General features: G+C 45.5%; 1 protein-coding gene across 2 annotated transcripts in view; it reads left to right on the top strand.

Annotated features, from left to right (window-relative positions):
* Positions 1 to 10,792: 10,792 nt before the first annotated feature.
* Positions 10,793 to 21,703, top strand: part of XPO4 (exportin 4) — an 89,740-nt gene continuing 78,829 nt past the window's right edge. The window contains exon 1 of one of the 2 annotated variants that reach the window (XM_067016421.1): positions 10,793 to 10,897. In XM_067016421.1, the coding sequence (XP_066872522.1) occupies positions 10,829 to 10,897 (69 nt within the window). In that variant the 5' untranslated portion in view covers positions 10,793 to 10,828. The remainder of the gene's footprint in view (positions 10,898 to 21,703) is intronic. The other variant, XM_067016422.1, reaches the window with a different exon arrangement.

The following is a 21,703-nucleotide window of genomic DNA, read 5'->3' as shown; positions in this document are numbered from 1 at the left end:
GAATATGCATCAAAAGTCAAAGCACCTGCCCAAAATGCCTCTGAGGGACGGGCTACCCAGTGGGAAACGGTAGTTTGATTTTGGACAAAGTTCTCGGAGGGGAGGGTGGAGATATTCCAATGGATTGAGTCACCCGGGTTGGAAAGTTATCAAAGGATGTGTCGCTGTGGTTCTCAAACTGTGTGCCGAGGTGCCCCTGTGTTGCCCACCCACAGGGGCAACGAGGGGGGTTTCAGATTCTCAGGGAGGCAGTGATGTTGGTTGGATAGACTCTACCTACAAGCCAAGGTGGCTCACAGTTTCCACAGCACCTACACTACATTCCTCGCAATGTCATACATCTTTGTAAAGCTGGGGTTTTACGGGTGCCTTGATAAAAAGCAAGCTCCTGGTGAAAGTTACTGTGGAATGGGAAACAAAGGTGGTGGCAGTGTCGGATCTTGTGCCAGGACCTGAGGAGTTGTGCAGTGCCCGACAGGCACACACGTCCCACTCCCCTTGTGGTTACTTAAGAATGAAATTTAAATAGCATTTTTCTTTCAGTTTACTGTATTTTTTTTTTCCCAGATGTTACTAGGTTTTTAGGACACAGACACTTCTTAAACTATTTGGAATGAACTACCTAATAAACGAACTACTAGGCAGTCCTTTTGTCATAGAAGCCCAGAGAGAGATGCTAAGAACCCATGAAGTGAGAAAATTTGGGAACCTGCCATGGGCATCCCACCCCACCCACGAAGGCATCCGCAGATGCTGGGTTTTGGTCCGTCCTAGAGATGCTTAATGCACGTGATAGCAGCTAACATTTATTTAACTTTTACTTTGTGTCAAGCGCTGTTCTAAGCTTTGTGTTTCTTAACGAACTTAATCCTAGAGATAAGGCCACAAAAGCACCCGAATCCACATCCCCCCACCCCACCCCCAGTAAACGCTTCAGGGGCTGAGCTGACACAGACCTGCTCTGCCTTACCTCTGTGCAAAGTCGGGGCATTAGCTTTAAATATGTGTCAATTTGATAGGAAAAAATAGCAGTTGTTAGAATATTAGTTTCGTTAAACACTTTTTTGTATCTTTTTTGGTCATTTATATTTATTCTTTCCTTGACTGTCCTGTGTGAATATCTTTAAGCTTTTGAAATGTCACCTCTTTCTAGGTGTCTCTACAACATTAATGTGTTAATTATTTTGAAACACCCAATCAGGGGAAAGGTGGTCCTGCTAACTGGAACCTTCTCCTCCTCTAAACTTCAGTACGTCAGATCCATTTTTGAAAATTAGATGTTTACCTGCTAGACTCAGAAGACTAATGCTGAGCTTTTCCCTCATAGCTTCTAGGTTAAAATGGTTATTTGAGAAAAAAATAAAAAGAGAAGACTCTCCCTACCTCATAAAAGAAACCTTAAAACGTTTGTCTCTGACAATCCGTGACTGTAAGCACTGCAGAAGTCACTTCTGCTGCTTGATTTCCTGGTAACAGGGGATTGTTTGTTTCCAAGTCTGAGGAAGAAATCAACGCTGTGTGACATTTTCTTATCCAGGTTTCCTGATGTTCATAATTGACCTTTGCTGACTGTCCTTCACTTCTCCACGTGAGACCTTGTTCCGCATCCCGGTTGGTCTGGAAGGGCTTTGGTCTCGCACTGCTGAGGCCTCCATTTACTGGCTGGCAGCCCCGAGTTCATGTGAGGAGTGGAGTTCTCAAGAGTCACGTAGGTTTCCTTTTATCCTATTACTGGTTAGTCCAGACAGCTAACCTGCAGCACAGGTGTTACCAAAACAAACCTGGATCTGCTTGCCCCAGCGCGGTAAAGCTAATCCACTGCCCCCCAGGTTGCGGTGAGGAAGGGGCAGTGTTTATTGTGTTTAATTGCAGGCACCAAGCAAGGAGAACAGGCAGCTCAACGCTCAACAGACCCAAACTCCCCGATGGCTTTCAGGGAAGGCCTTTTACAGACAGGGGGAGTGAGGGGGCTTGTGGAGGGCGTGATCAGCTGGTGGACGTTGTTCTGATTGGTTGGTGGTGAGGTAATTGGGAGTCGGCATCATCAACCTTCTGGTTCCTATTGGTCTGGCGTCTCCGTGCTTGTGGGCAGCATGCAGTTAACTTCTCCCACCCGGAGGGGGTTTCAGTATCTGCAAAAGAGCTCAAAGAATATGGCTCAGAATATGATCTACAGCCCTGGAGGAGGAACTAAAGGTCCTTGACTTTGTTTTAATGGCTAAACTATTATCGTTTTGTCTTGCTTGACTGTTTTCCTTTCTTTCTGCATTTTCTCACTTCTCTGATTAATTTACTCTTTGGAACTCGGGGAAGACCTATGAGGCAAAGGTTTCTCTACAGACAAGAGGCAGGTGGAGGCCATAGCGGGGATGGTGTGTGTGTGTGTGTGTGTGTGTGTCTGTCTGTCTGTCCTGGGAAGGCCCCACAGGGTCCCAAACAGTCACACATCAGCTATGATCTGGACTTCAAGAAAATGTTGTTCCCATAGAGTGTGCTTTTTCTTGGATCACTTCACTTTTTTTTAACCCAAAGAGTGATTGTTGTATAAAAATATTGGGCTTCCCTGGTGGCGCAGTGGTTGAGAGTCCGCCTGCCGATGCAGAGGACGCAGGTTCGTGCCCCGGTCCGGGAGGATCCCACGTGCCGCGGAGCGGCTGGGCCCGTGAGCCGTGGCCGCTGCGCCTGCGCGTCCGGAGCCTGTGCTCTGCAACGGGAGAGGCCACAACAGTGAGAGGCCCGCGTACCGCAAAATAAATAAATAAAGGATTCCTTTTTCCAAATAAACCTGTCTTTTCCAATTAATCTGGTGTCCTTAGGAACTAGTAAAATAATGTAGGTGAAGTACACTAGGTATATAGATATTAACAGAGGAACAGTATAGAAACTAAGATAATGCACTTTATAAGTGGATCTATGAGTATTTTTTAAATTATTATTTACTTTAATTAAGGAGAAATAACTAGAATCCACCTTGGCGATTTCAAGGAGGCTTTAGTACTTGGAGTGAAAAATAATTTAAAGCTAGGGAAAGAAAATAAAATTGTTGCCCTAAATACAGCTGCAGGTTTCCTTCCTAATTAAATTAGTTGTTTTCCCCCCAGAATTGTGACCTCAAAGAGCTGATGAACTGGAGATGAAGGCTTCAGTTCAAGGCAGAAGTGGCCCCAGGGCATCATCTCAGCAGCTTGGGGGTTTTCTGTTGAAGTGGTGAGTTGTTTGGATAAGTGCGGATTCACACCTAGAGGCTTTAGAACTCCATAGGTGGGGTTTGGCTACTCTACCCTGATCTTCCACAAATAACTTCCAGACATCATCTGAATTTTGTTGAGCAGATTTTTTTTTTTCATGTTTCTCTTCTGGCCCGTGTAATTTGTACTAAATAGATACAAATCAATGTTGCAAGTCATTTCTTCGCAATAAGAGGTTATATGATCACAGCTGAAACAAAAACAGAGATACTATTGAATATATAATCGTAAGAATATATATAGAAATGCTCTCGTGCAAATGTGTTTGGTGGTTTGATTTCCTTTACTCTGGAGTACACATACAGAATAGACTCGCCTGTGCCTACTCCAGTAATAATTTATCCTGAATGCTATACAGAGTTTTAGTCCAGAAGGTACCATAGATTCTCTGAGATCCAAGTTCAACCAACAGACAGCAGGGGGAGCCCGATGCTTTTGCAACGGAGACTTGTGCTCGCTGAGAGGGCTCACAAAACGTCTTGGCTCGCCCTTTCCACGGAGATGAAGTGGGCAATCTTATTAAACCACGTGCAAATTGCAGTGTTTCCTTTTCACACTTTTAAAAAATTGAAGTATAGTTGATTATAGTGTTGTGCTAATTTCTGCTGTACAACAAAGGGACTCAGTTATACATATATATATCTATATATTTTAAAAATAGTCTTTTCCATTATGGTTCATGTCAGGAGATTGGATCTAGTTCCCCGCGCTATATCGTAGGACCTTGTTGTTTATCCATGCAGTGTTTGCTTTATTTCTTTTTATAGCTATATATGCTAGGAAGGTGCTGTTGAAGCTACACAATCACTCAGAAGTGATAAATACCGTGCAGATTTCTGTGTTAAGGCAAATCTTCATTATGTGTCCTTCCCTTTCCCTCCTCCGCACAATTTAAAAACCAGACAGTCGTCAAGGGACCCTGGAATGGCACAGCTTACTCTGTTCTCGAATCATTGTGGGCACCTGCTATTTGTTCATTACACACTGAGTCAACAGAAATACATCGGGCAGCTCTGTGTTCAGGGTGTACATCGAGCGCCACCGGGCCCCCGCTGAACCCTTCAAATGGAAGCTTGAATGTTTTTAAAGGCCATGGGAGCCTCCACAGAAATTTGTCACAAGGTTTTTGCCGGACAAACAGTATGAAGCAGATGGGATTAGCTGATTCAATGAGTAAGTTCTCTAGTCATTACTTTCCTCCGACTTGGAGAGAAGATTATTTTAAGGCTACAGAAAGAACAGAGTTTTACCTGAAACGTGACTCCTCCTTTTACGTGAACAGAGCGGGGACACAGTCGGGCGCGAGCCGGCGGGGGCCGTCTTTGAGAAGGGGTGGGCTTGCGCTTTGTTGGAGGGCACACAGGACTGCGGCTCCGGCTGAGGGTGGCAGCCGTGGGGACCGTGGGAACAGACCGGCCAAGGCTGTCAGAAAAGCAAGCCAGCCAGCACTTGCCAAGTGCCTTGTTCCTTCCTACCAGACAAATCAGAGGACGGCCTTCCAGGGGGGTGCATTCACCAGTGCAGCGGTTCTCAGAGTGGCGTTTTGGATCCTTCACGCTCTTTTTAAAAAAATCTAAATTTATTTATTTAATTTATTTATTTTTGGCTGCGTTGGGTCTTCATTGCTGCGCACAGGCTTTCTCTGGTTGCGGCGAGCGGGGGCTACTCTTGGTTGCGGTGGGCAGGCTTCTCATTGCGGTGGCTTCTCCTGTTGTGGAGCACAGGATCTAGGCACGCCGGCTTCGGTCGTTGTGGCACACGGGCTCAGTAGTTGTGGCGCACGGGCTTAGTTGCTTCGCGGCCTGTGGGATCTTCCCGGACCGGGGCTCGAACCTGCGTCCCCTGCATTGGCAGGCGGATTCTCAACCACTGCGCCACCAGGGAAGCCCTCCTTCACACTCCTAACAAGTACCGACGGCCCCACTGAGCAGGCTGCTGGCTGAGCTGTCAGGTCAGGAGAGGAGTTAACTGCTCTTCTCTGGGCCTCTGTGCGGCAGGCCCGTCGCCCTCCATGGCTGCCGGATTTACCTGTTTTGCTGGCATCCGGTGCACGCTGATGACACAGGGCTTTGTCCAGCAGGTAGAGGGGTGGATCCAGAAGACCCTGCAGGGAGAGCCCATCCTCCCAGGAAGAACTGAGGAGGATAAAAATGAGGCCAGAGGCTTTAAAAGGACCAGAATATTTTGGAATGTTTGGCAAAATATTGAAAGTTGCCATCAATAATGACACATAATACTCAGGTCAGAGGGTCCAAGTGCCAGTGTTAATGGCACCTGTGTCTGGTTGGAGGGCGCTCTCGGGGCTCAAAGTGAGAAGACAGCTGGGTGGAGATGGCAGGACACCTCTGCCACCGGGCCCAGAGCTCCTACGGGTCAGAGGACAAGGCCAAACACATCAAGAACATGAACAGAAGCTGCTTCAAAACATTTATCAATTAAATCCCCACTTTCTCAAATTACCCGTTGGCTTAAAATGTGAAGAACAAAGCAGAGCTCTGCTGACAAACCCCTAGATCCTCTCTTGGGGGTCTAGTGATTACCCCCAGAGACATCCAGCAGGAATAGCCTCCATCAGCCCTTGTTCTGTCAAAATGCAGCCCAGGCGTCACTGTTAGATCCTGGGTCGCAGGGCTCAAGCCCCTGGGGCAGGGGCAGGGACAGAGTCGCAGTTGCTGTTCAGACAAACCAACCCCGTCCCTGGGGGCCTCCTCCTGGCCCAGTTCCTGGGGACTCACAGCAGAAGCCGGGCCGTGTTGTCCTTGGATGTCAGCCCTCTGAAGTCATTTAAGAGCCCCATCAGGCCTGCTTGAGGGGAACTTGGCCCCAGGCCTCCCCTCCCCTCCGATCCCCTTGCTGGCTCCACCCTCAGCTTTGCAGGGGCCCCGGGCTCTGACCCTGATGTCCAGCAGCACCCCTGCTGCCGCCTCTCCATGACACCTTCTCAGTCTTGCCCCGAGGCGCCCGCAGTTTCCATCTTCCCGGCCCGGAAGCCCCTGCTCTTGGGTGGCCTTTCCATGCAGCGACATCACGCACTCTTGAACGGTACAGCAGCCTTTCAGATGGTCACTCCTTAGACGGAGTCTCTGGCCAGAGCGTCAGGAGGACTCCCAGCAGCAGGAGTCTCGGTTAAAGCCTTTGGGAATCTGTGAACAACTCATGCCTTTAGGTTGTTGGCTTGTAGGGACAATTCCAGAGATTTGTCTGGAAAAACAGAGTTCTTTATCACAATCTCAAAAAATTTTAATGGGATGGATGTCTTATAATGTTGAGCTTTATAAGGAAGATGGCTTATTGTACTTGGTTATTGATTAGAAGCATTTTACTTAGTAGGAGAGTTGCTAAGTTTTTACATAACATATAAATTTAAAAAAGAAAGAAAAAGAAAAATAGACTCTATAATTATGGTGCCACCCTGCTGAATAGGGTTCAACAGCATGAGAAAGTCTTGATTTCATGTTGTAAAATTAAAGTGGTTCAGAAATAAATTTCAAGATGATAGGTTGTGGGCTTCTCTGGTGGCGCAGTGGTTGAGAGTCCGCCTGCCGGTGCAGGGGACGCGGGTTTGTGCCCCGGTCCGGGAAGATCCCATGTGCCGCGGAGCGGCTGGGCCCATGAGCCATGGCCACTGAGGCTGCGCGTCCGACAGTGAGAGGCCCGCGTAATGCAAAAAAAAAAAAAGATGATAGGTTGTGAGAGCAGGAGGAATAAAGCCACTGACTACTTTTTGCAATTACTTTGATATACACACATCAAAACTGTGCTATATTAATCAAGTATTTAGTATTTAAGAACTCCGAAGAGTAACATTTCACAGACATATGTGCAGAAATATACTTTCTGTACAAGAGAACTATTTTAAAGACATATTTCCCTTTTAGTCTCATGTTTCTGTTTCTGGGGAATATTAAGTTCCTATAAATTTGATACCATAATACTTTCGGTTCTATACTGCTACCTTGAAAGGTTTCAGAACTTTGGGTTATAAGATCCCTTAACACTTTCTAGATCAGGTGTCTTCAATATCAAAAGGAATTATTAAGTGTTCCCATCTAATTTGGGCTTTAGAGATGCCTTCTAAATGAGAGATTTTGTTCTTCTATGGAGTCTCTCAAGTAAAATAGAATAATCTCTCACTCTGTTGCATAATTCATCTATATTCGTGTAAGGACCTCACTGTAGTTTTGATTTGCGTGAAATTATTTTCTTAATTTCCTTTTCTGAGGGTTCGTTGTTGGTATATAAAAATGCAACTGATTTTTAAAAATTGATTTTGTATCTTGCAACGTTGCTGAATTCATTTATTAGTTCTAACAGATTTTTGTGGAATCTTTAGGATTTTCTAGATATACGATCACATCATCTGTGCACAGAGATAATTTTACTTCTTCCTTTCCAATTTCGTTGCCTTTTATTTCTTTATCATGCCTAATTGCTCTGGCTAGCACATCCATTAGTATGTTGAATAGAAGTGGTAAGAGGGAGCATACAGTTTGATCCTGTTTTTTATCCATTTAGCCAATCTATGTCTATTTTTAAAGGTTTTTAAAGAATAAATTTATTTATTTTATCTATTTATTTTTGGCTGCGTTGGGTCTTCGTTGCTGTGCGTGGGCTTTCTCCGGTTGCCGCGAGCGGGGGCTGCTCTTCATTGCGGTGCGTGGGCTTCTCATTGCAGTGTCCTCTCCTGTTGTGGAGCCACGGGCTCTAGCCGCGCAGGTCTCAGCAGTGTGGCACGCGGGCCCAGTAGCTGTGGCTCGTGGGCTCTAGAGTGCAGGCTCAGTAGTTGTAGGGCATGGGCTAAGTTGCTCCGCGGCATGTGGGATCTTCCCAGACCAGGGCTTGCACCCATGTCCCCTGCAATGGCAGGCAGATTCTTAACCACTGTGCCACCAGGGAAGCCTCCAGTCTATGTCTTTTGATTGGGGAGTTTAATCAATTTAAAGTAATTACTGATAGGATGATAGCCAAAAATTGGCTATCATTGGGTCAAAATTGGGTCAAAATTCTTTTGATGCAAGACCCTCTGATAGGATCTTAGGGACCTACTAGGTATTCTGGGACTTAACAAGTGTCCCCAGGCCACACTTTGAGAACTGCTGCTCTAAGGTATTTCATCAGTATGTTTATGTTGACAAGATGTTTATGACTTGACAAAAACAAACAAACCCAAACCAAACCTATGTTTCCAAGGAAAAATATAGAATATACTCAACTAATCACTTTTGGTTAAGAATAAGTAGGAATAATTTTGCACCCCATGACATCATAGGTGTTAAAGGCCTACCCTAAAAGTACAGGGGATGTAATATTTGTGAAATGTTTTTGATTCCAGGCACATTTCGAGCAGATTCTTAGGCCATAAATATTTCTCTTTTGTGTCTAGTGAGAAATTATTGGAATTTGCACAACTTTCTTCCCTTCTACTTCAGGATACAAAGAGCCTGTGGCTAGGCTGGACTACTACTCCTTACCCCGTCCCGCACCCCAGGGAGAGCGCTACTCTTGCATAGTAAACCAAGAAATAACAAGAGTCAGGCATTGGAGGGGAGGTTAAACTAGTGGGTAAATTCTAGAATCTTCTGACAGTGGAATTCTACAACCCTGCCCTAAAATTCATGGCTCCATTATGGGAGATGTAACTTCAAAATGCTAATGTGAAAGGAAGCATAGTCATCCTCACTTTTAATACTTTTCCTTCTTCCTCTTTTTTTTTTTTTTTTTGCGGCACGCGGGCCTCTCACTGTTGCGGCCCCTCCCGTCGCGGAGCACTGGCTCCGGATGCGCAGGCTCAGCGGCCACGGCTCACGGGCCCAGCCGCTCCGCGGCATGTGGGATCTTCCCGGACCGGGGCACGAACCCACGTCCCCTGCATCGGCAGGCGGACTCTCAACCACTGCACCACCGGGGAAGCCCCCTTCCTCTTTCTTAAAGAGTGTCTAGATGTAAAGTTCTTATGTAATTGCACAAAACAAATGCTTTGGAACACAGGGCCCAATCAGAATATTCATCTGTCTACATTTTTGCAGATATATCATGGAACTACCGTAATTACTATTTTTAGTGGGTAGAGACATTTTGTAATCTTTTTGTAGGTCTCTTTATAAAGATCTTCCTTGACTTAGGATGGGATTATGTCCCAATAAACCCATCGTAAGTTGAAAACATCCTAAGGTGAAAATGCTTTTAATACATCGAACCTACCAAACATCACAGCTTAGCCTCCCCTGCCTTAAACTTGGTTAGAACACTTAATATTCGCCTACAGTTGGGCAAAATCATCTAACACAGAGCCTGTTTTAGAATAGTGTTGACTGTCTCATGTAGTTTGTTGAACACCGTACTGAAAGTAAAAACCAGAATGGTCGTAAGGGTACCAGTGGTTCACCCTCGTGATTGTGCGGCTGACTGGGCGCTGTGCCCCAGGAGGGTATATCGGACAGCGCATCGGGACCGCACATCGCAGCCCCGGAAGAGATCAAAAATCGAAGCACGGCTTCCAATGAATATGTAACGCTTTCACACCATCACTCAGAAGTCGAAAATCGTTAAGTCCAGACGTCTGTACTTAGTGAAGTATTTATTGAATGCCTACTACCTGTTAAACACCTAGTTTCACACAATTCTTAAAGTAAAAAAGGCCATTCACCGCACTCACTTTGCCCTTTTGTAACGAAATAAAAGGTACTTCGTTTCTCAAGCAGCAAAAGCCTTGTTAATTCACTTCCTCAATTTCAAGTTGTAGAGATGCCCAATATAAGAAACCCGTTTTTCAATGGAGCTAATAATGCAACTCTGTTGCACGGACATAAAAAAGGGAAAACCCCAAAGTACGGCTTATTTACCACTGGAAGAAGAGATAAAGGAAGACGTCAACAGAGGAAACTTAAGGAACACTGAAATGAACATGACTTTCTGTGCAGCCCCAGGAAGCAGAACAGCACCAAGAGCTAGAAACCTATGGTAAGTAGGTGTCAGCTCAGAACAGAACAAGGTTTCCACCAGTTGGAGCTGGTGTGAGCGCTGAAACAGTGGGGGGAGGAAGGGTGGGTTCCGAGGTCCCCTAACGGACCTTCCCTCCAGGCTCCACACCGAACATCGTTGCTGCGAGGTCCCTACACGGCACAGCAGGGACGGCGCGCTCCACCGACTCCGGAAGCTAGGCTGTCCGCCGGGGGGGGGCTCCGGCCTCGTCCCCGCCCGGTGCCCGCAGCTCGGGGCTGTGTGAGGGGGGGACGCGAGCGGGGAGGACGCGCGCTCCGCGGGGTCGCAGACATTTCTAGTCCCGCAGGCCGCCCTGCCCCGGAAGGGACGCGGCCGCAGAGGATACGCTCGGGCCGGAGGCGCCTCCGGGGCGGGCGGCGAGCGGGCGAGGGGGTCGGGGGACCGAGGGCGGGCTGTGACCGGCCCAGGGCAGAGGTGCGCCCAGCCGCCCGCCCACAGCCCTAACCCCGCGACCCCGCGTCGACGTCGGCGGCGGCGACGGCTCCGGCGGGAGCGCGCGAGCCCAGGGCGCCGCGCGATTGGCCGGCCGGGTGCCCGCTCCCAGAATGCAGCGCATGGCGCGTCATTGAAGAGAGACCATGATGGCGGCGGCGCTGGGGCCCCCAGAAGTGATCGCTCAGCTGGAGAACGCGGCCAAAGTTCTGATGGTGAGTGGCCGCGGCCCCGCGCCCCGCGTCCGCTGCCTCCGGCGGCCCTGCTGTGCTCGGCCTTGGCGCCCGTCGGGCTGGCGGCCGGCCGCGGCCTCCTGGGAGCCCGGGGCTGGAGGGGGCGGCTGGCGTGGCGCAGGACTCTCCCTCCGGCTGTGCGCCTGCCTCTGTGCCCCTGGCCGGACTGTCCCTTCCCTGGGTGTCCGGCGCCCCCGCTGCGCCGCGGAGTGGGGAGCCGAAGGGGCTTTTTGCGCCCCAGCCCTCCCGCGCGGGGTCGGGGAGAGGCGGGCGCGAGGTCGGGGGCTTGTGCGCGCAGCTGGGGAGTGGGTGCTGGCCGAGGGCTGGCCCGGCCCGGCTGTTGTTAGCAGCGCTTGTTCCCCTCGTGCCTTCGGGTCCGCGAGTGCTTTCTCCGGCCTGCAGCCACGGCTGGGCAACCGCAGTCGGCCGCACGTGGAAGGACCGGCGGGTGGCGGGCGGGAGGGAGGGGAATCTTAGGGACCAAGGTCATTGGGGCAAAACTTTGTCTAGTACTGAGCTCCGTGTGGGTCGCGCGTTGAGAAGAGTTGGGTCTCCGGTCCTCGTCGACTTCTTTCTTCCCCTTACAGTACAGTGAACAGAGCAATTTAGTGAGAAGGTTATTTTTCTATTCAAGGAGGAGGTGAGGCTGAGTCAGAGGGTAAAGCCTTCCACGCAGGGAGTAGAAGTAAGGATAAACCATATTTAGTTACTCAGTAAACTGTATTTGCTGGCTTAGTTTTGTTTTTTGTAAATCATGACTTCCGTGCTTGTAGATCTCTTTGGAAGTTAGAGGCTTACTTGATTCCTTGAATTGATACAGCCTTCCTAAGAATTGAATGTAGCCAGCTTCGTTACCGTTTTGCACCTTTTTTCCCCTTTTGGGTCGGTGTTTGGGTTATGTGTTCAAGCATCAGATTTTAAAATATTTGAACTAATTCTAGCATAGGTTGTAGTTCCTTTTCTCAAGTTTTCTTTTCACACACAACACCAGGTAGCTCATGAAATTCAGCTCATGAAACTGAGAAGCCTAATTAAAAGCAGGATTTACTTGCTGTATTATGAGCGAAGTTAGGTGAATCGTTTTGTCACAAAAACTGACTTAGAGAACGTTTTCAGACTCTTGCAAGTTAAGTCCAGAAAAAACTAGCTACTATTCCCCCTTAATACAAAGTTGTTAAAATCTCTGACTTACAGCGTTTCCTGAAATATCTGAAAATTTTCTAGGAGCTAGAGGGCCCATTTTCATTAGATTTCGGAAGGAGTATGTGACCCCCAAAACACTGCTTTAGTTCTTAGGTCGGTAAGGTAAAAATGTGCACTTCATCATTGGCCTGAGTATTAATTAGTGTTTGTGCTTGCCAGGACCGTCTCTCTACCCCGGCAAAGCTAGTTTTATCACCTATAAGGGAGTAGCTGAGAAGAATCGGAATAAATACTGTTAATTGAGTGCACATTGCCGGCCAGATGCTGTGCTTGATGCTTTACATACTTTGTTCATCCTTGCAGCCGCTTTACGAGGTTGAGAGAGAGCTTAAGGTGACCCAGGTTACGTTAATTACTAAGTGGCTGAATTAGGTCTAGAACTCCCATCTGTCTGGCTGTAATACTGGCTCTCTTTCTACTCTACCTTACCACCTCTCAGACATGTGTTGTTTAGGTATCCATTTACGTACTTTTAAATCTTTCCAGAGAGAAGAGTATTGAAAAATATGTTATTAAAAATAGGAAATACCTGGGAATTCCCTGGCGGTCCGGTGGTTAGTACTCCATGCTTCCACTGCAGGGGCCCGAGTTCCATCCCTGGTCAGGGAACTAGGATCCCACAAGCCTCAAAGCACGGCTGGGGAAAAAAAAAAAAAAAAAGGAAATTCCTTTTTGGAAGTGTCCACTTACTATTAAAAAATGTGGAAGAGTAGCGCTTACTGCATGATTTTTCAGTATGAAAGCTGCATTCCATTTTATTATAATTAATAATAATAGCTCACATTTTATTGGGTGCTCACCTTGTGTGAGGCGCTATGCAAGCACTTTGCATATATTACCGTATTTAATCATCAGTAACTATGGTAGTTATTACTTTCATTTCCATTTTACGGGCTAAGGGACTGAAACATGTAGATGCTAAGTAATTGACCCAGATTTTCAAGGCAAGCGGTAGAGTGGGGACTCCAGCTCAGGTTTGTCTGTTAGCAGCCTGTGGTTCTTGGCCTGTGGGGTAGTGGGACTAGAAAGCAGGTAGATTAATTAATTGGGGGATAGTTAAGATTGTCAAATCTCCTTCCATTACTTAGCATTAGAAGATTAAAAAAAAAAAGAACGGGTGATCATAGCATTTATCGGTCTGTGGGTTGGATGGATATCCATCTGAGGAAATTTTTTTTTTTTTTGGCCGCGCCACACGGCTTGTGAGATCCTAATTCCCCAGCCAGGGATCAAACCTGTGCCCCCTGCAGTGGAAGTGTGGGGTCCTAACCACTGGACCGCCAGGGAAGTCCTTGAGGAAATCTTGTTTGTAGAAAACTGCTGTGTATTTTAGCTGTTAATATGTTTTGGGATTCAAAGTAATTAGTGATGTCTTTCACAAGTATTTTTGCTTAATTTTTCCATTTGGTAGTCCGTATGTTTCTTTCATGAAAATCATCTTGGAGGTTTAGTGTGTAAAACAGTCTCAGGGGATCTTTTAGTGCAGAGGTCTTAGGGAGTTCACGATGGGTATTAGAAGGAAATTGTAAGTAAAGTTTTGGGTGCAGACATACATTTTTGGTAATAGGGTTTATAGCTTTTATCAGTCTCTCTCAGGAAATAGAGACCTTGAAAAAAAATCTAGTTTAAGTGTTTTGCCTTCCATTCTACGTATGGGGAAACTGAGGTTCAAAGAGGTAGAAGTGACTTGCCAAAGGTAGGTCACAGAACATATTTGTGGTAAGAGTGATCCAGAACCCAGATCAGCAGATTCCCATTTCAGAACTCGTTTCAAACTTAACTTACTCAGCCCTGTTACTTCTCAAAGTCAGCATATTATAATACTATAAATGTTAAATTTTATTGCTTGATGGGAAATTTCAAAATGTGTTTTTGGTTATTGCAGTTGCTTCACTGTGAACACCTATATTCTTTCCTCTTTAGGTTATTGGATAAGCTGCCAATAAAGTAGTATGTGAGACCTTTAGAGTAAAAAACATGTTTATGGGATTTATAGGTGTAGGTCTCAACATAAAGCCTGATTCCCCCACCCCCAGCCAAAGTAGTAATAGGGAGTATTTTCTGTACATGTTTGTGAATACTGCTTAGTCTTCTGTTTCAAGACAGTGAGGTTACTTGCTGGAAAATAAATTTGAAGGTGAACAAACTAGAATGAGGAAGGGCTTTTGTAAATTAGTAACAGTGTGCACGTGACGCCATCTATTCTGAAAACAGTGTGCAAATGGAGCATTGTTTAAACAGGTCTTGAAATTTTCTTTTCCAAAAAGATTTCAGTTGGTGGCTTCTGCTTAAGATACCTAACCATGCGATTTTGAGAGGATATTAAATACATACAGAATAAGTAAAGTGGACCACACTTCTATGCTGACATTCTCAGCAGTGAGACAGTATCTCTGACTGTAAGAACTTACAGCAGGTTACAGCTACAGACCTGAGAATTTGGTGTTGCTGATACATTTTATGTCATTTACAAATTATGACAGTAATACTGGAACATGTTATTTCACAGTACCTCAACAACACACAATGTACAGAATAAAAAGTGTTCCCTCCTTTCCCCACTCTCAGTCTCCTTTCCTAAGCAACCTGTATTAAGTTTGAATATACTGTGACCTTATTTCCTATGTTTTTACAATATACATTATATAGTGCTTTTTGTGTAAATGATACACTGTAAATATTATCCTTGATTTAAAAAAACTTATCAGTGCCTTTTTGAATAGTAAGAAATTCAAGCTGTGCAGAAAGGCGTATGGGGAAAGTAAAGGCTCCCTAAGCTCCCATCTTCTCTCTTCAGAGGTCACTGTTCCTTGGGTATCCATCTTGAAGATCTCTGAGCATATAAGAGCACACATATGTCCTTTTTCAAAATAATTAATTATTTATTTTTGGCTGCATTGAGTCCTCATTGCTGTGCGTGGGCCCTTCTCTAGTTGCGGCGAGCAGGGGCTACTCTTCCTTTTGGTGTGCGAGCTTCTCATTGCGGTGGCTTCTCTTGTTGCGGAGCACGGGCTCAATAGTTGTGGCTCGTGGGCTCTAGAGCGCAGGCTCAGTAGTTGTGGTGCACGGGCTTAGTTGCTCTGTGGCATGTAGGATCTTCCCGGGCCAGGGCTCGAACCGGTGTCCCCTGCAGTGGCAGGCGGATTCTTAACCACTGCGTCACCAGGGAAGTCCCTAATGTATTTTTTACATAAATGAGACAGTGTGATCCATATCCTCCTGCACTTTTCTTTGTTGACTTCATTGTGGATGAATTTTAAAGAAGTTTATTTCCATTTTGTCCTTTATGTGAATAGATATAAAATAAAGGATGTGTTAGGATTTTACAGACACCATAATGGAGAAACCTAGTATTCTTTTGTTATTAATATCGCATTTGTTTGAACCATAAATCCAAAGAGTGATTTGTTTACTGTCTTAAATTTCCTTGGTTTTGCTCCCCTGGCTCCCTTGGATAAAGAGTTGTCCGTAACGCGTGTATGCAGTGAGAATATAAAATAATGCAGAGCACATATGTTAATTGATACTTTATAGGAAAGTAATTTCATCTGTATGTTAATTGATACTTCAGAGGAAAGCAATTTTATGTATTTGTTTTAAAGAGGGAATGAATTTTAATAAATCTAAATGCAACTTTAATGAGAGGGATTCATGATTGGTTTTCATGGCTTTTATTTTGGAATTTGGTTAACATTTTAAAAGCATCTGCAAAAATGTAGTGCTGTAGAAACATCCTTACCGTCTTGTTTGGTTCACTTATTCTGCAGCATTTCTTCAGTACATGTGTGCTGGGCATGATGCTATGTATGCTGAGGAGACAGGAGAAACAGGCCTTGTTTTCAAGGAGAACAAAAGTCTAGTGGGGAAGAAAGACAAAACTGTTAGCAAGTATTAGGTGATGTTATAATAGGAACATACGCTGCTGCTCTGTGAGAGTACAGAGGAGGGACGTCTGTCTGAGGCTGCGATGGGACCTACAGAGGACTTCTCAAAACCTAGGTGATCCTTAAGCTGAGACATGAAGGGCAAACTGGTGTGCCCCAGTTGGATGGGGGTGTCCCAGGTAGAGGGATGTATTTGTGTGAAGGCCTGAGAGAATCGAGTGCAGTGTGTTTGGGGAATAGTTGAGCATTTATTTAGTGTTTCCTGAGCCCCTTCTGTGTATAAAAGGCGTAATGCTTTGTGTGTGTGTGTGTGTGTGTGTGTGTGTGTGCGCGCGTGCACATCATAAAATTAATAATTTTGCTTATAGCATTTATTTTTCGTATTGAAAAGATTCATTGTATCGTGTAATCATTTTTATTTATTTCAACCTTGTCTTTTCATCTCTGCTGTGGTGCTAGATATTAGACTGGCACTAACAGTTCTTTTTCTCAAAAAACTAGGTAACGGGAAATTTTTATTTAAAATTCAGTTTAATTAAATTTGTATTTTGCAGTTGGATTTGTGTCAAACTCAGCTAACTGGAACATAGCCAGTGATCCAAAGAAGAAGTGTGAAAGACGTTTGAAATCATCCATATATACCTAAAAGGCAGTTGATAAAGTTTAACAGCATTTTATGATTAAAAATTCAATAAACTAGGAAATGATAAATATATGATAAAAAATAATTATTTGACACCACCAGTAAATGGAGATAGTCTTAAGAGTAAAATAGGGAGTTCTAATAAAACAATTATTCAACACTTTCTGAAGGGGAGGGCCTAGCTGATACAGTAAGATAAGAAAAAGGAATAAGGGACTTCCCTGGTGGTCCAGTGGCTAAGACTCTGTGCTCCCAATGCAGGGGCCGGGGGTTCGATCCCTCGTCAGGGAACTAGATCCCACATGCTGCAGCTAAGAGTTCACACGCCGTAACTAAAGATCCTGCATGCTGCAACTACGAAAAAGAAAAAAAATATTCCGCATACCGCAACTAAAGATCCTGCAGCGCAACGAAGACCCAGTGCAGACAAATAAGTAAATATTGGAAAGAAAAGTAAAAAGATCATAATTTGCAGGTGATCTTCAGAAAGAAGAAATCCAAGGAAATTAACTAAAAAACTATCACTAGAACCAATAGTTGTTTGGTAAGGTGGCCAGATATAAGGCACGTAAACCAATTGTAAGATTTCCTTTATGCCAACAATGGTCAGCCTAAAAATGGAAAAAAATCTCATTCTGTTAAGAATGAAAACTGGAGGGAGGAATAAACTGTAGGACACTATTTAATAAGAAATATACAACATTTTTGTGACAAAAACTGAACAGCTTATTTGAAGAATGTAAAAGAAGATCTGAATTAAATGAAGGTTGTGTTCCTCAATCCAAAGAGTTCATCTGGTTAAGGCGGCAGTTCCTTGCTCCTTAGTCTCTGTGCTGAGTGTCCTGTCAGTACAAGTCCCTCTTCCTCCTCGCCCTGTCTTGAGGTGGGAGAAAAGCTTGACTGAGTGATTGGAGAGCATATATTATCTGCAAGAATATTGCATGACAGTAACAAAAAACGTTAAGAAAAAGAAGAAAGGAGGGTTTGGGGGAGTTTGTACCAGTTATTGAAATGTATTCAGAGCTACAGTAATTGCAGGGATGTGGTGCTGGCGTGGAAAAAGAATGGGACGTTGGAATAGAATAGTGCAGAAATATACCTGTGATTGAGACGACATTTCAGGCTGTGAATGTATGGAGATGGACAGCGTTCGTGGACGCGTAGCAGGCTGCAAGTTTGGGAGATGGTCTGGAGGTGTGTTACAGGAGCCTTGAAAGTCTGCATGCTCTTTGACCCAGCTGTTCCACTTCTGCCCATTCATTCAGCCTCCTGAAATACTTGCACATATGGGAAAAGCACTTACTGTAGTGTCTGTATACCTTGCTGTAGCAAAGAACTGAAACAGTGTGAATGTCTAGTTGGAAGAAATTGTGGTAAATAAACCGTGGTATCCTGTATAGTGGAATATTATGGAACTTTCAAGAAATGTGGGTCTAATTTGTGATAGTTTTATTTGTTTGTTTTGTAATTTCTTGGCTGTGCCGCATGGCCTGAGGGTTCTTAGTTCCCTGACCAGGGATCAGACCCATGTCCCCGCAGTGGAAGTGTGGAGTCTTAACCGCTGGACCTCCAGGGAAGTCCCAAATTCAAGTTCTGCTTTTTGGAACTTTCTGGAATTTTTTCCCCAAATATTTTCCATCTGTAGTTGGTTGAATCCGCTGATGTGGAACCTGTGGATCCACACGGAAGATGATAATCATTTACAAGTGTAAACACTGTAGTACATTTATAGCTCATGATTCTTCCAGAACATGTTTTCTAAAAAGATTTTACTCTTCACATAAATCAGTTTCATGTGAGTTTGAATTTAATTTTAGGTGTAAATTTATGAATATTTTGATGTTCCCGTGACAGTTCTTGTTACTTGCAGAGGTTATACAAGAAACCACAAGTAGCTTAATGATTTGTATGTAATTAAAAACGCCCATTTATGTATCCTGCGGTTGTATCTTCAATTGTAGGAAAAATAAAATTGTCTTCCTCATTAATAAATGGTTCATACAGAGCTTTATGTTAAAATAGCATTCTTTTCCATTGAATGTGACAATCTGAATTTAATTTCTATTTCTAAACCTGTAGATGTTTGCTTTGCTGTAGCAGTTTGAAAATCAGAGATTCTTTTTAAAAAATATTTGTTTATTATTTGGTTGCACCGCGTCTTAGTTGCAGCAGGCAGGCTCCTTAGTTGCAGCTCGCCAGCTCCTTAGTTGTGGCATGTGAACTCTTAGTTGCGGCATGTGGGATCTAGTTCCCTGACAAGGGATCGAACCCGGGCCCCCTGCATTGAGAGCACAGAGTCTTAACCACTGCACCACCAGGGAAGTCTCCAGAGAGAAGAATCAAACTTTTTGAAAAATTCTAATAACTCCCTGAAATGCTTTATTGTGGTGTCCATGTGTCCATTTTTGTTTTGTAGCTTACTGAGAAAGTTTACCGAGTTCCTGTCACGCTGCTCAGGCTGGAGAGTTAATGTTTGTGCAGGTGCCTCAGGGACGGGCTCTGGGGATGGACAGGCAAGCTGGCCTCGCCACGGGTCCGGGTGTTGCTTCCTGTTTGGGCCCAGCTCCCACCCTAGCGACCTTGACCCGGTGCCCCAGGCTGCTTCGAGGCATGTGTGCCTGGCCACCAGCCTGTCCTCACTACTCCCATGCACGCTCCATTGTCCCATTGGGCTTCGCTTACAAAACACAGGTTCAGAGAGAAAATGATTAAGAATTTCAGGATGGTACGCGCAGAGTTTCGCATGAAGCGTGGGGCCCTGTGGAGAGTGGGGCCCCACGCTACTGCCCCGGTCGCACGTTGAGGAAGCTGGCCTTGGCCTGCGCAGACTGGCCATCAGTCCGCACATTGGATCTGCTCGCTCTTTCCTGAACCTTACACGCATGGGTTCCCTTGGCTTAAGGCACCCTGCTCCCTCTTTTGCCTAGTTGACGTTTAATTTTTCAGATCTCAGTGTAGGTGTTTACTTTGACAAAAAGAGCCTGACCACTCTGAACTGGATTAAATTCTCTTCCCGTGGCACCATTTGCTTTAGTTAACATTGATGGCATCCACAGCTTTATGCTGCTTATTTGATTATATGATTGACTCCTCTGCTGGATTGTAAGCTCCTTGGGAACACGGATTCTGTTTGTTTTTGTTTATCAACGACTCACTGTTGTGTCAGAAGCGTCTAGCACGTTGCCTGGCACATAGTGGACATTTGATCGTAATTTGTAAATGGAAATATGCTGTAAGGGAAGGGTTCCAGAGACAGATTACCCAGGTTTGAACTGAGGTTTTATTACTGCTTTCTCTTTGTGAGGCTTTGGATAAGTTTTTATCTTTCCAGCTTCTTTTTTTTTTTTTCTTTGCGGTACGCGGGCCTCTCACCTTTGTGGCCTCTCCCGTTGTGGAGCACAGGCTCCGGACGCACGGGCTCAGCGGCCATGGCTCACGGGCCCAGCCGCTCCGCGGCACGTGGGATCTTCCCGGACCAGGGCACGAACCCGCGTCCCCTGCATTGGCAGGCGGACTCGCAACCACTGCGCCACCGGGGAAGCCCTCCAGCTTCTTTTTTTTTTTTTTTTTAAATATTTATTTATTTTTGGCTGCATTGGGTCTTTGCTGCTGTGCGGGGGCTTTCTCTAGTTGTGGCGGGGGCTACTCTTTGTTGCGGTGCATGGGCTTCTCATTGCAGTGGCTTCCCTTGTTGCTGAGCTTGGGCTCTAGGCACGCGGGCTTCAGTAATTGTGGCACACGGACTCTAGAGCACAGGCTCAGTAGTTGTGGCTCGCGGGTTCTAGGCACGCGGGCTTCAGTAGTTGTGGCACGTGGGCTCAGCAGTTATGGCTTGAGGGCTCTAGAGCGCAGGCTCAGTAGTTGTGGCGCACGGGCCTAGTTGCTCTGCGGCATGCGGGATCTTCCCGGACCGGGGCTCAAACCCGTGTCCCCTACATTGGCAGGCGGATTCTCAACCACTGTGCCACCAGGGAAGCCCCTGTTTCCAGCTTCTGAGGACCCTTCTCCCATGTCTTTTTTTCTGCATCAGCCACACCAGTTCTTCCTCCATCCTCTGTGTCCTGCCCGTGGTCCTGTCACAGAACCTTTCACACACTGCTCCCTCCGCCTGAACCGCTCTTCCTCACTCTCACCTGATCCTTCAGGTGTCCCCAGAGCCGCTCTCTCAGGACAGCCTGCCTCAGCTTCCCAGGAAGGCGAGACTCACCTGTCCTGTACTTAGAGAGCACCTGCCCCGTCTGGGATTTCACGTTTATTTGTGTGGCTAATTAATGAATGTTGGTCTCCCTAGCTAGAGACTAATATGTGTTAGTTTAGGGACCTTGTTTGCACATAATAGTTGCTTGGTAATATTTGTTGAATGAAAGAAATGAATAAAGGGGGAAGGGAGATGAGCCTAGGGAAGTAAGCAGGGGCTGGGCTATCTAAGGTCTTATTTGCACAATAATTAGCTTGGACTCACCCTGTAGTGTGACATGTCAGTTCTGTGGTTTCACTCTGACAGCCGTGTGAAAGTCTGATCTGAGGGGAGCAAGCTGTGAGGTGGAGGACCAGTTAGGAGGCTGTTAAGTTGTTCTGCAAAGAGATGATGAGACTCTGAACAAAGCCAGGGTGGAAGGGAATATATTAATATTCTTAAAAATTTTTTTACTGCTAAGGTGACTCTTATGGTAAAAGAGAGTGAATATATATTTGGAGGGAGCTAAGGAGTACCCCAAAACAGCTTGTATAAGCTAAATTTCTCAATTTTTATCTTAAAAAGTTAATAGAGGGACTTCCCTGGTGGTCCATCGGTTAAGACACCACGCTCCCAATGCAGGGGGCTCGGGTTGGATCCATAGTCAGGGAACTAGATCCCACGTGCTGCAACTAAAGATCCCGCATGCTGCAACTAAAGATCCCGCATGCTGCAACTAAGACCTGGCACAGCCAAATAAATAAAATAAATATTTAAGAAAAGGTTAATAGAAATTTTATTCTAGTCCATAATATATCCACGTTTTAATATAAAATTATTTGACCCCAATCTTGCTGGTCTATCTATATTTTGTGGATTTG

Source organism: Kogia breviceps, chromosome 16 (genome assembly GCF_026419965.1).
Source record: "Kogia breviceps isolate mKogBre1 chromosome 16, mKogBre1 haplotype 1, whole genome shotgun sequence".
Classification (NCBI taxonomy): domain Eukaryota; kingdom Metazoa; phylum Chordata; class Mammalia; order Artiodactyla; family Physeteridae; genus Kogia; species Kogia breviceps.
Note: the sequence above shows the minus strand (reverse complement) of the source record. Positions and strands in the feature narration are given on the sequence as shown.